The 14,763-nt window shown below is 48.3% G+C and overlaps 1 protein-coding gene across 8 annotated transcripts in view; it reads right to left on the bottom strand.

The window, feature by feature from the left end:
- LOC116850399 (nephrin-like) overlaps window positions 1-14,763 on the bottom strand; it is a 539,959-nt gene that overhangs the window by 515,043 nt on the left and 10,153 nt on the right. Inside the window, exon 1 of one of the 8 annotated variants that reach the window (XM_032828635.1) lies at window positions 7,414-9,745. The exons of the other annotated variants lie outside the window; for them this stretch is intronic. Within the exon in view, the coding sequence (XP_032684526.1) occupies window positions 7,414-7,498 (85 nt within the window). The 5' untranslated portion in view covers window positions 7,499-9,745. Of the gene's footprint in view, window positions 1-7,413; window positions 9,746-14,763 lie in introns of those variants that run through there. 8 annotated transcript variants of the gene reach the window in all.

Here is a 14,763-nt window from a genome sequence, read left to right as displayed (position 1 = left end):
CTCTCTCTCTCTCTCTCTCTCTCTCTCTCTCTCTCTCTCTCTCTCTCTCTCTCTCTCTCTCTCTCTCTCTCTCACTCCTTTTCTCTCTCTTTCTCTCTCTTGCTCTCCTTTGCCGCAATCGGCCGTGCGGGCACTTCGTCGCTCCGCTGCGAAATTGGAAAAAATATCGCGGGCGTCGTACGTGTCACGACGAGGAAATTAAGAAATGAGATTACCGGAATGGGGTGAACGCGCGAGCGCGAAGGCGAGGGTGAAACGCGGAGCCCGGGATACACAGCGGCAGAGATGCGGAGGACACGCGACAAAAGGGTGCATTACGTGGTTGTCGAGAGGGTGGGAAGCGGAAGTGGAAGAGGATAGGGACGCGCGGTCAGAGTGCCGAGGGAGGCAGAGGGGATAAAGAAGAAAGTCGGGAAAACTGCGGGAAGGAAACTGCGGCGGATCGGTTCGTTAAACCACCTCGGAGAAAGAGAACTCGGCGTGCGGCCGATAATACGACCCCTCGCGTCCGCGCTCGCCCGGCTTCGTCTCGTCTCGCCTCGCCTCTACTAGGTGGGTAGGTAACCCAACAGCAGTGGCAGCACGTGCTGAAGTCCGTATCGCACGCGTGTGTACACGTACGCGGGTCTTACGTGTCGTGTGCACGTCAGGCGAGGACGCCGCAACGAGCGGCGGACAGGCACATGCGAACCCCGCGCTCTTTTCTTTGATCGCGTATATCCGTTTTCTCTATTTTTAAAGACGCGCTCTCGTGTCCCTCGTATTTGCTATTTATCGACTACCTCGCTTGCGCTTGCCTGCCTGACTGCCTGTTTGCCTTGCCTACCTAGCCTCTGCCTAGCCTACCTAGCCCGACTCTGTTTGCACTTGGAAGAAGTGGAGCAACCTGCGAGTCCGCGAGCGCGCTTTAATCTCTTCTTTATCCGTCCGTGCGCTCTACCCGTCGCCGTATGCGCCGCGATATTGCAAACTGAGTTTTCTCACGAAACCAGCTACCGGCATCTTGAGATATTTACGGTTAACTGGAACCTGACGCACACGCGCGCGACACCACGTTCGATCCCTTCGCGTTTCAGATTCACACCGACGGCGTAATTTAATGTTTACAAACAAAGACGTTGCTGTGCGCGTCGGTTGTTTGATTTCTCCTCGTGTTGAATTATTTTCACCTCAATTTGTCGACCATATTCCGATTGTTATGCTACGCTTAAGCAGGCAATGACACGTTTCCCGATCTTGTCGCTCGCGATAGATGGGATCAGTTTTACAAAAACGCAAGAGATTCACCCAAAAGTCGTATTAATTAATTACTTTCGATTCACACGTTGCCACGCGACAACGGGATCGTCATCGCGATATTGAGCGAAGCACAACGAAAACCAGCGAAAAACAGCGCGCGTGAATGACACTCGACACGCGCGATGCCGCACTGTTAGTAATTGTTAGCTTTTGCAGATATATTTATTATCGAGAGTGGCAAATAGAGAGACAGACAAATAGAGAGTGAGAGAGAGAATGGCGCGGCACATTCGGCGCGCTCCACATACATATTTCCGCCATTTTCATCTGTGAGCACGCGGGCGGGAGAGGGGGGCAGAGAGAGAGAGAGAGAGAGAGAGAGGCTCGAGTTGTCGACCGTGGCGTCGATAATTAATATCGATTCCCATCCCCCGTGTCGACGACCTCTTAACAATGCAAATATGTCGCGACATTTGCTGGCGTTGCAAGTTCGGCCGACTCCGCCGTAAGAATTATCGATCATCCCCCTCGGTAGAGCACACACGAGTGTGCAGAAATCACGGTGAAGGTATGGCGAAAAATCTAGGGCGTCCCGGGTAAGAGACTATGTCATAACTATGAATCTTACAGAGGCGGGCAGACATTTCTGTAAAGCTACCTCCAACAAGAAGTAAGTAAAATTGATTTTACCCAGACCTCGTCCGCGCGTAAAATCTCTGTACGGTCGTAACGCTCCTTACATTGTTGAATTAACTACAAGACATCGCGGCGCTTAATAGCTTCGGCACACGGCTTTGTTGAATTTTTTATTTATTACCATTTTTCTCTGCTTCTTTCCCCCTCCCCCTCTTTCTCTCTCTCCACGCCTTTCTCTCTCCTGGCGTACTCTCCCGAAATACAGTAGTGCGCGATTCGCGCGCTTTGAACAATGCCGACAGAGTTTTCACCACGATATTTCTGGCGCGTGCAAATGACACTCGACAAAGGGCGCCCGCGCTTACACACGCAATGTCGCAGTCGATAATTGTAATATTTTCCAACATGTTTTTGTTATTACGACACGCGCAGCTTATCCGCTCGCATTTTCAGGGAGCGTCAAAATTGCGTAAAATCGCAACGACGCTCGATAAGCGCGGCAAGGAAATAGGTGCGTAAAAATGTGCGAAAAGGGGATCGCACGATTCTGCATTTAAGCAAAGCACTCGGTGGTTTACGAGGCAAGCGGGAAAGATGGTGATCGATGTATAGTCTTCGTCTTTAATTCTATCGTCCTATATAGTTTCTGCGCGAGCAGTTCCCTAGCCTTTAATTTATATCCCCGCAGCTGAAAGAGAATACATTCGCCTCGCATCCGCCGCGCGAATTTCAAAGATTCACGATCGTCGGCAACTTATCGCGATATTGCGAGCGTTTACGAAGTTTAGCAAACCCGACGGATTTTATCGTTGATACCGGGTATCGCTGGAGATATCACTCGTCGCGCTCCCGTCCGAGAGACCTCGTGATATTGAGAACTCTCTTTAGCCGACGACTCCCCGGGCCCGCTCTCTTAATCTTTAACGCGCGCCAAGAGAAGACGATTTAATCTCGCTGTGAACACGGCGCGGATTAATAAATGAGCTGAAAGCGTCCATCTGCAGCACCGACACGGGAGGATGAAAACCTGAAGGGACTGCGACGTCTTCCCGAGCCCTAAACCCCCTAAGACCGGAGGAGAGCTCGCTCCCTGAGAAGTGTCGGCACCACGCCGCGTCGCGCTTCGTCTCGTCTTACTTCACTTCACTTCGTCTCGCCTCGCCTCTCACCGTTCCGTATTCAGAAACGACGTAGCTGAAGTACTTGCGGAATCGCAGTACGTGTCCGAGAACTTGTCCGGCCTCCGACCCCCCGTCCCAGTTGGTCGCCCGACCCTTTAAGTTCCCAAACTTGGTGGCGGAGCCTGGCCTATTATAGCGGCCAAGTTCCAGTCTGTATGGACCAGACGACCGTCCTTGCACACCAGCGCGCTACCCTTTAATATATTCGCGTGCAACGTGTCGCCGGCTGTGTCGGTGCGCCGCTCGGCTTGTCTCCGTACACGTGTCCCAGCCCTGCGTCCTTCGAACACGAGATCTGCTCCTGTCATAAGTCGAGGCATTACAGACCGACGCGATCCGAAAGATGATACGAGGATGGACACCATCCGAAGCGAACTCGGATCCTTTGGAGACGCGCGGATCATTCGATACGGTTGCGCGAGCGTGGCGTGTCGTCAGCACGTTGAATTATTAACGCTCTTATTAACGACGTAATCTACCTCTCAATAACCTGTGCCTTTTTATACATGCAATTACTTGAACAAAAGCAAAGGAGATCAAGGGAAAGGCGGGGAGCTGAATTCATTAGGCTACGAACCAACGGAAGATACCGAGGTACTCTATCGACTATTTGCTCCCTTCTCAAAGCCCTGCGAGAACAATCTAAAGAGGTATTATCACGACAACACGCGTTGCCGACGCGAAAGACGAGAGAGAGAGAGAAAGAGAGCGAGCGTTGCGGCAATCGGCGATGCGGAAGCAACGAGCGTACGAGCTAGAATCCAATCGAATCCCCTACTGCTTCCATCGGAAATACGGATAAGCGAGCGAGTCGTGTCGTCGATCTCTTGTGATCACCGGGACGGAATCTCTAGACCTTCCTGCCTGATTGACGGGATAGAATATCTTTGCGCCTGAATCGCAGCGCCTTAATCGAATTCCTGGCGGTGCTCGGTGAACTTGTTTAGTATCAGGAACTACGTGAGAGACAATTGGCCAGAGTAAATGCCCGAGGTGTGAATCGCGTTAGCGTCTGTCTCTCGCCGAGTAGGAGGGAGCGCGCGGAAGGGACACCAGGTAGAAGAGAGATAAGAAGATTTCAATTGCCGGGCCGTTATTAAAAAATTCCTTCGTCCCCTTAACCCCCTCCCAGTCTCGCTCGCTTCGCCCCGTCGCGTCGCGAGCAAAATATTATTTTTCCTTAAATTGGAAATACATTCCGTCCGATGGAAAATTCATTCTCGCCCGATTCCCCGTCGCCGGACCGATATTGCGATGATAACGCAAATTCATGAGCCTGGCGAAGCAGCAGCCGGCCGAACTGCGAAATTTAAGCGAGACTTAGCCCACTTTTCGCGCCGACGCACGGGGAGCCTCGAGTCGATTAACGACATCGCCAGTCACCGACGTCGTCGCTACGTATCGAAGGCGGCAAAATCAATATCGTTAAAAATCAAAGAGAAATCTTACATATTCGCGAAACCTGATTACGAGCTCACGCGCTCAAAGTCCTACACGCCGGATGGCGCCAGGTATAAATGGTAATCATGAAAAATGCAGTTGAAGCGTTGCGTTGTATGCAATGACTTTGAGATAGTTTGAACTAGTTTGTAGCGACAACGTCGTGACAACGCCGACAGAGTTTCCAGCAGTTAAACGAACGAATGTCATTGGGCTACTTGGGGAGGAGATGTATGATTAAATCAATAGACCCGGCCGAGCAACGCCAAAGGGCGCCCGAGGCTTGTTCTTTAAATAACGCGAGGTGTTATCGGAGAACTGTCAGTGTAAATCCACCTTCAACGTGGGACTTTATCCCATTACACGGAGTATACCGCTGATGTAAGTCTATCTCGTACAATTACGACTGATTTTTTTCGATTCTTTACGGAGGGACGTGGGTTGCATAGTCAAAAATATCAGCCGCGTGAAATCTTGATTTAATTACGAGATTTGAGAAGAGGGGTTCCGCGCAATAGGAGAGATGTTCCATATATTTCAGAATTTCAAAGTTACAACTTCTCAGACAACTAATTGTTGTGGCTGACTGCACAAACATGATAGAGACAGCCTTTTTCTACGTGTTAACGCCCGCCACAATCCTTTTAACCGTATATTTTATTTCGTAATAACCAAAATGCATAAATATACAGCAACGTGACCATCTTACCCTGAAGGGCAAGGGAAGAAGACCGCATATAAAATATATATCCTGATTAGTAAATTCGAGATCCCCGCGAGAAGTTTCCACAATCTTCCTGCCGGCCTTTAATTATGGGTCAACTTTACCTCGTTCGCCCATATGCTCGATTTCAGTCATTTTGTGAATGAAAATTGCTTTTATTACTCGAAATCGAGTCATACACAAGAAATCTCATTCTAGCAAGTGGAACACGTCGCTTAGATTTATTCACTCACGAGATAGAATATTAATACAAAATTTCGAGAAACTTGAAAATTTACTTTATTACCACTGAATCAGTTTTTTTCTACTTTTTAACTGTAATATTATTCCGTTTTTAATGGAACGCGGGGCAAAGTATCTACGTTCTAAAATATCATTTTGCGATTTCGTTTCCGCTGTTTCTTCCAAGATAAATACTAAGAAAAAGCACATGAGCAACATACCCCCGGGGCCACCTAGACCCGGTCTTCCACCTATATATCACGTGAGCTTGCGCTCGGCATTTAACATTTCCTTTTCCTTTTCGCCGCGCCAAGGAGCGCCTGCAATTGTGTCCGTCCAAGGCAAGTTGGGCGATATATAATAATAAGGTCAGAGGTTCCCGCCGCGCGTTACTTATGTCGTCCGAACACAAGCGCGGCCAACTGCTTAGAGGTCTCGTAAAAACAATTGGACGGTCGACATCGGTCGACGTGACGAGAGGAGACGTTCAAAGAAACGGCGCAACGAGTTGTGAAGACCTAGTTTCTGCGATATGTTTTCGCAGTATTTCGTATGAAACTAAATGATAATCCCACTGAACTCCGCGGCCGGAGAATCGCGGATATCCCACAGTAACTTCTTATTCCGCCTGCAATCATTCACGGCGGGGATTTGCGGAAATATCGGTCACGCCGACCAAAAAATCGCGAATTTTATCGCGGCGCCGTACAACCAATTCGATAATTTTGACGTTGCTTACAATGTTGTTTTATGATTTCGACGGTACGCACACTCAATTAATTCCCCCCGGGCGAAGTAAAAATTAAACCGGGCTATTTCGCCGCGCTGATTCGCACAGCTACGAAACTGCCAAAAGCAAACGTTACTGCGAAAGACTGTTTGTAACCGTCAACGTTTGCACATCGTTCGGATTTCCAAATCGCGCGTGTAGTAATCATCTATAATAATTGCGCCAAAACTGCCGCCGATCCCAATTCCACGACAACGTCGATACAGCTGTACGCGCGCGCGTATAAATTAAGCAATCTCTTTATATGTGAAACGGAAGGAAGATTGGATCCCTCTCCCTCCCCTGCTAGACAGAGTTTTAACGATATCGCGTTCGAAAAAAAGAGGAAGAAAAAAAAACGCGAATAGGCATCATCGGTGGCGGAAAGCGATCGTCCGCTTGTTTTTCATTGATTGGTCCTGGGAAAAATATATTTCGCCTCTGGTTCTCGTTGCGACGTTCTATCATGAGAGCCAGACGAAAATCAAATTGAAGTCTGTCGATGTACCGGTATAAAGTTCAGCTCTATCTGATATTCCGCAGAATAGGACGAATACACGGCATGGGAAATAGGCAAAAAGTAATTTCGGTTTACATAAACTTTGTAGAAATATGCGGAGATAGCTCATGAAAATATATAAAACGGATCGACGGTGTTCTCGCTGCGCGCACGCTGTAGTACGTAATTCATCTACGGAACGGTCTCGCTCTCCTAGAGATTTGTTTCTAAATATTATTTCATAGGTGATCAAAAGTATTGAAATTTCAGCCGGTGACGTTCGGCTAATATTAAGAGCGCTCGAATGAAACGGGGAATTATTTTTGTGAAATCGCAGTCGCGAATGATTCCACGCGCGCTGTCGAAACATATCGACGAGGGGTCAAATGCGAATTGATCGACATCGACGAAATTGGTGCAATTTGTTACGACGATAATTTATATTACGCTTCCGTCATATATACACATGCGTACACATCCACCCACTCACTCACACGCATACATACATACGAGCCGAAAATTCGTACAGTTATCGGATACATCGCTACGCGGGACGGACGAGTAAAAGGTCCGACGAGTGGACGGGAAAATACGAGGGAAAATTCTAGCAACAACAACGAATGCGCGCAACCGTGATCTTGTCGCTCGAACACAGCAAACTGCATCTCAGCGGAGTGCAAGAGGAGGCAAAACACCAACATACCCGATTTCTCGTCGACGGTGGTACCGCTCCCAGCGACATACGAGGCAGTCTTCGTTAGTCCGAGCAACAACACTACACTCCACATGTTCTCTCGTTATTCCGCGCAAATCCTCGTCACGAAAAATTACGCGCGACACGTGTGCCGCGGAGACACCACTTTTCTCTGCCCAACGTTTCTCTCTATCTTTCTCTCTCCTCGTTCTCTCCTCCTCCTCCTGCACGACCGATCTACAGGCTCGTCTGCGAGAGGCACGGTTAAGTCATCGTTTCACCGATACCGCTGAGTTCACTCGCGAGCTGTTACGCCACGATTGTCAGCTGGGCCGGCCCCGACCCTCTCGCGTCCAACTTCGAAGCATAAGAAGCGATCTGCGCTCGCTTCACCGCGATTATCACCAACGTGATTCGCGATATCGAGCAAGTGGCGCGCTTCTCTCGCGAAGGTCGCAAAAGATGCGTTCACCGTTGCGTTCCTTTTTCGCGAGTCACCTAAGGTGCCACCCGTCGTGCCGTCGCTCCCGTGACCGCGTCATTCCCCGTCGCACGCTCGCTATGAATCTCCACCGGCTGCAACGTCCGCCAGTCTACTGGCAATAAGCGTTTCAGTACCCACGGACGAGCCCTGTTTTTCGTCTCTAATTAAACACTAATTAAAGCACCCGCGGCACCGCGCATTCTCCCGCCGCGCGCACCACACCACCCCTCGCGCTCTGTATACTTTTTCTTCTTTCCTTTCCTCTGTCCTTCCTTCCCCCGCTCGCCCCCTAGTCCTTTCACCACCGTTCGTCCGTTATTAAAGCGCGGTGCGAGCACGGTAATCTCCGAGGCGGTGAAAAAGTCTCCCGCACTTCCGGTCTATCCAAGCGCCACCCTCGCCGATAACCCGCAACGTTCACCATGGTGGTAGCTACAGTCCCTGGTGACCATGGTGCGCGATTCGAGGGACGGCTCTCCGCTCCGTAGTCGAAAGAACGGGGAAATGGAGAAAGAGAGAAAGAGAAACTGTGCTGGAGAACGTTCTCCAGTGCCTGGGACTCGCCCGAGGCGTTCGATTCTTTCGGACCCGCCGAGGATTCCGCACGTCGTCGTAGATTCGCGGCCGAGCGGTTGATACGAGTGTGTGGTGCCTCCAACTTTTATCGAGGCGAAATTGCGCCGCAAGGGTTTGTCGGCTGTGTGTAAATATTATCACATTTGCGGCAAAGCTTCAGCTGGACGCGACGCACGATTGTCTCTTCACGATGAGGGCTTGTAAACGGTTCGCTTATCCAGCTAATTGCAAGATCGACGGAATCTCGCCACAGTCCCGTGTACAATCACTGTTAGGAGTGCGTGAGATGCATCGGATAAGGGCTGATATCCTCGACGGTTTATGAACTTGATTAATGAGAGCGTTAGCATCCGCGAGACTAGACGAGATTAAAGACATCGGGGGTGGGTGGTTCACGTGGAAATGCCGGTTTACCGTACCGGCTCACGAGTTTGCCGATGGCAAGCTATCGCAATATGTGTAAAAAGCAAAGGACCGCGGAGATGTTCAATCACGCCGGGCCACCACAGATTTCGGGTTTTCCTGGAATCGGTCCAAGTAACGACCGAAGGGGACGCGAAGGCCTGCAATCACGTTGGGACAGCAATGGTCGCGAACCACCTGGAATCGATTCCGGGGATGAGAGGAGGAGGGGAAGATTGAGGGGAACCGATGAATTCGATCACGCAGTCATCGTAGATTTTTTTCTCTCTCTCTCTTCCTTTTTATCGATCGGAGATTGTCCACGGGGCGGAGGGCGGCGAGTCAAGGGATTTTCCGCTGATTTTTATTCATGTCTTCGAGATTCGCCATCACGTCGCTCGCGTCCGGGTGAAACCGTCAAAGAGTTACGGGCACATTACACACGCTGCACCACTGACGCTGGAGACGAGATCCCGCGACGTGTTTCCGATGGTGTGAAACCAACGAAAAAGTCGAACTCCCCCCCCCCGATTATCACGGCATTTCACCCGGCATCCAATCGCTCCTATTTACATTCGCAACCTCGCGGACGAAGTTTGACATGTGCGAGTCGCGCGCGTCAGAATCGACGGAGTCCCGCGACTGTCATCCGCGACGTCCTCGTGAAAGAATTTCGCGGCGCGTCGCGATTTTGCGCGCCGCACAATTCTGCTTGCCCTGTCCCCTTCCGATTATCGCTCGATCGTTTGCAAGCGACACGATAAGATACGCGACAACCACTCCTCGCGACGCACCATGACACGCCACTGGAACACGTGGTTCTCGACCGACGGCGGACGGCACACTGACGGAAAAGACGAGCAAACGGCGCCGCGACGGACGCGCAGCCTGCAAAGCCTCCCGAGGAGGTGGCGGTGGAGGTGGAGGTAGAGATGGAGGTGGCGGAGGAAAAGCGGAGGGCGCAGGGACTCCACTCGTGCACCACCAGTACCACCACCACCACCATCACCACCACCACCGCCGCTGCCGCCGCCGCCGCCGCCGCCGCCGCCGCCGCCGCCGCCACCATCACCACCACTGAAGGGATACTACGGCAGAAAGGGATGTCTGTTTCTATATCTAAGGGGGGCGCATACTCGAATAATGCACGTCGCCAGAGTGGGCGGAGGAGGTGAAAGGGATGCCCGGCTAGACACACACGCGTGCTCTTTGGCACCCCGTCGTGCATTCGACCCTCCTGCCCTCCAACCCCGCGAAATAGAACGAGATGCGAGAGCGAAGTGGCCGACAGCGTCGATAAATGTTTACCAGGACCCTCCGGAAGCCTTGCCAACAAATATTTTCTTGCCGAGTAATGAGATGGAGAACGGGGTGGCGTCAGGCGCAGGTTACGCGTGCGGCATGTGTGTGTGTGTGTATGTGCGCGCGCGCGCGCACGTCCGATCAATTTGTTATTTACGAGATTGGGTATCGGTGCAGTAAAACCAAAATAAAAATGAATACGAATCGCGCGTGTGCATGCTTGTTCGGACAGAACTCTGAGACACATTCGCGAACACGGAGAAGCGGATTTAATAGACAAATAATTACTATTAATGTGAAATTGCGCTTACTGATAATTGGCTGTGCTTACGTAATGCGGAGAACGTGTACCTCCAGGGGATATCGCGATAGAGCAACTAACCTATTTCTATATCTAAGGGAATACATACGACTATTACATATTGCCGGACGCGAAAGAGACGCCAATAATGATTTACTAATTACGTGTGTACTCGACGCAAATTAAGGGGCGAGCGGCGGGTAGGAGTAAAAATAAAAGAGAACGCGCGCACGCTGAACGCGAGGAAGGACGAGATAGCACTTGATTATTTATCGCGCGAAGTGGCACACACGAACGCGACGCAAAAATAAATGGTTTAAATTACAGTTGTAAAATAACGACCAACGTAAATTGGGCGGCCCGCTGAAACTGTTACGATACCCATGTAATTAGCCGCGCCGTAATATTTGCATATTACTCGAAACTTCTGCGCCGGAATACGATGTGCGTACGTTTCTACTGCGCGATACAAAAGGTCAAATGCAGCGGCAGTGTCTGGCGTGCACCGATGCACGCGTAATATTTCGATAAAACGCCAAGGTGCATAAATGCGCCAACAAATCACTTATTTGCCCGCGTATTGAGCCTGGAATAATTATGTCGTAAATAGCGCGAGATAGTTAATCTCGCGGCCCGGGGATCTGTACGTTTCGTTTTCATACTAATAAAACAAAGGCTCTCCGCAGACTGCCCTTTCTCCGTTTATTCAACAGATCGAGCTTACCCCGAACCAATTTAATTTCTATTTGTCGAAGGTATTGGCTAAATATTTAGTTTAGCTTTCATTCTTTTGCGACTGTAAAAATAAATCGTTCAAACAACAGTTAATAAGGTAATTTCTCTCTCTCTCTCCCTCTTTCTTTCTCTCTAGCGCGCGCGCTCAAGAACTGATCGAGTCGACGCGGCGTGTTTCCGTCGCACAAATTCAAGTTGCGAATTCAGCGAGCAAAGAGGATCAACCTGCATATTGTCGCGACCTGCGGTGCCCATTGCAAACGACGCGCTTATGTCGCGGCGATAATTGTTCGATAACGATCTAAGCGCGAGCGTCTCGCTATTACTCGTCGCGCATTGAAATATCGCCGGCGATCTCGAGAAATCGCTCGCGCCGGGAGTGCACTCTCGAGCACGGCCGCGGACGTCGAACAATAATTTAAATCGATTCGTAAGATCGCGGCCAATTTTCGGTGCGGGCGTTAAATCCGACGCGCGGAGAGCCCGGCCATTCGCTCGGCTCGAAGGTGGCTCTTGATAGTCGGGTTAAGGTGCTTGCGCGTACTCGTCCGTCCGTGCACGAGTGCTTGCTTTCGGTTCAGTGTCGAAGGCGGTTTATAGTGGTTTAAGAGGACTAGAAGTCAGTGGCGCGGCGAGGGACGGTGTGGCCTTAGCATCAGGAACAGAAGGAGAGGGAGTAAGAGGGCAAGCGAAGGAAGAGGAACAGATCGAAATAGGGTGAGAGACCTCGGGGCGAAGAAGGCGGATGAGGAAGCAGATGCTACCCGACTGGTGTCACGGATCATGGTCATCTTGAAAGCTCCTGAAAGGCAGGAATGCCCGACGCGTCCTCTGAAAGCTATCTCTCCGAGGAGGGAATGACTCACTCTCTCTCGTCGCGTGGAATCGCTCTTTCTCGCGCGCGCACATATGTGGATAGATGGATGTGTGTGTATATATGTGTGTGTGTGTGAGTGTGCGAATGTACGCGCCGATGTTCGCGGATAGTGTGTAAATATGTAGAGGGGTCCCTCTCGAGAACGAAAAATGGCAGGCACTTTGCGGATGACGGTTTCATCCGGGGCTCGTTAACTCGTTTACTCGTGTCAACCTTCGTTTCCACGTTTTTTTTTTTAGTACCTCCTTTCATTGACACCTTTCGTTTTTTTTTGTTGTTGTTTCCCCCGTCTTCGTTTTTTTTTTTTTTTAATAGTCTGTCAATCTGACTATATCACCGAGAGATTTAGAGATTACGAAAACGATGAATTTGAGGAAGCTGTCGAGACGATGGGAAAAGCGATCAATTTAACTGATATTGAGGTTTTTTTTTCGGAGTGGGGAGGAGCGTTTTCTACGACGTTCACGAAGAGAAACGTCGAGCAGATGTTTTAACTGAGAGTCACGTGTAAAAGTAGACGAATCATTGCTTTTATCAGCGCAAATTGCACGAAAGAGAAAACCTCTTCGCGAGAACTACACACACTTCTAAATGTTACATCATACCACAATGCCATTCTAGATTCCACGTTTACATCGAAACTTTGCAAAACACACTGTAACAATCCTACTTCGTTATTCTCACGTAATATACAGAGTATTTCAATTATTAGTGGAAACCACTTTCAAGACCACATTGTATGCGAAATGCTCGGAAGGCGCATGAAACAAGGATGTCAGCAAATTTACGAGTGCAAACACGTAGAATCTGCGAGGAGATAAAATATTCCATAACGATGCATTTGCAAACTTGTATTTAAGCACACGATGGGCCAGCTTGAGTACATTTCATAATGATAAGTGGCAAGTGAGGGGGCAAAATGGTCGCGACCAAGCTCGCAGACTAAGCGAAAAATCGGCCGCAAGTTTGCACAAAATCTTTCGCTAATTTTCATGTCGCGATTCCGCGTCTCCGAAATAGACCTCGCTAATGTTGAAACACTCTGTATTTCCGTTATTTTCGCATAAATCACGTTTAATTGCCGCTGGACATGAGATTTCGTGACATCGGAGGAGGCACGAACATTGCGGCAGTTATCGTCCCGTGCTCGCGTCGATCACCTCGTCGAGAGGCACGGCAAACTAGTCGATACGCGACCGACACGGGAATAATTTTTCGCGGAAAATAATATAATATGCCATTGTTATACTATGCTACGTCGTTAAAGATCGCGCGAGCTTGTTAAACGCCGCCGGCGGCCACTCCTGCGACCGAAAAGCGGCACGCACGACGTTCACGCGAGCCTGGATTTTCACGAATCCCGAGATCAATTCTTCCGATCGTCACTGACGATACAATTAGACCAAGTCCCGCGGCACGGATATAATTGCTATTATCAAGATTTCTTTCTCTGCACTACAAAGTATCCCGTACGTGTGTAGTTTCACGTCCAAGATTCGAGCCAAAACCTTTCTAACGTTTCAAATTTTAAGTGAAATTACACGTTCTGTGTTATGCTTTGTAAAGTAAAAAAAGAAATAAAAATTAGAAAATGCTAACACATTGTTAACTTTTTTGGTATAATCTCAAAATAAAATACCGCGTTTTCAATTATTAAGAAAAAAAAAAGAAACTACGGCCGACGAACCGACCTCTAAAGCCTGTTATATTGCATAATTAGTGTGTATATTGTATAATTGTCAGAATATATATTGCATATTCCGCATAATAGAATAAATCAGATAATAAGAGATTAATAACAGCATATAGATCGATTGAAATATTCATCAAGAGTACGTTTTCATTTCAGATAATCTCGTAAGGCACACAAGCACATAAAACAATTAAACAGGTCAGAATCTCATATTTGATAGACAAATATAACACATGTTATATCGTGAAGTACTTACCGTTGCAACTGAAGCAGCTCGAATGAAGAGAACATTCTATATTCGATAATTTGCCCTTTAATTCCATTTTTATTTTATGATTATATGCAAAAAGCAGTTAAAATATAATGAGATCGTTAGTGTGGGACTGGTGAGTTAACAAATTTCTCCGTGATCCAATTAGGAAATTATTGAATATCGAATGTTAAAAGTATTTTATTAAAATCAATTTAAATATAGTTATATATTATGTAGCGTTTCTGTTCCACACATATACGCACAATATTCACGCAAAGACATGTAATTCAAGTATTAATATCGTAAAATTAATTCACGTCACATAAATAAAGTTTGTGAAACTGCTAAATACTGTTACGCACTAGCAGTATTTGAAACTATTTATTTATATATATCACCTGCAACTAAAATGTATATATATATATATATATATATATATATACAGGGTAAGTCATTTTAGTCTATGGATCCGAATATCAAGGTCATATCAAGGATAAATGGAAATCCATTTCTACTACGGGAGAAGCGGACGTAAGGTATCCGATAATCAAGCACCCTAAAGGAAAATTGACCTCAAGGTCAAGCTAGTTAAAGTGATTTACACTTTTACAATTCATTGACTTTGTTTAAGCATTATGCACATTTGTGTTACCCAGAAAACCACGTCATTTCAGAAAAAGTACACCAGATCGTTTTTCAGACATTTCACCTTCATTTTTGACCTTTCCAAGGTCGC

Source organism: Odontomachus brunneus, unplaced genomic scaffold, assembly GCF_010583005.1.
Source record: "Odontomachus brunneus isolate Ranch 3 - 2012 unplaced genomic scaffold, Obru_v1 Obru_scaffold_144, whole genome shotgun sequence".
NCBI lineage: Eukaryota > Metazoa > Arthropoda > Insecta > Hymenoptera > Formicidae > Odontomachus > Odontomachus brunneus.
Note: the sequence above shows the minus strand (reverse complement) of the source record. Positions and strands in the feature narration are given on the sequence as shown.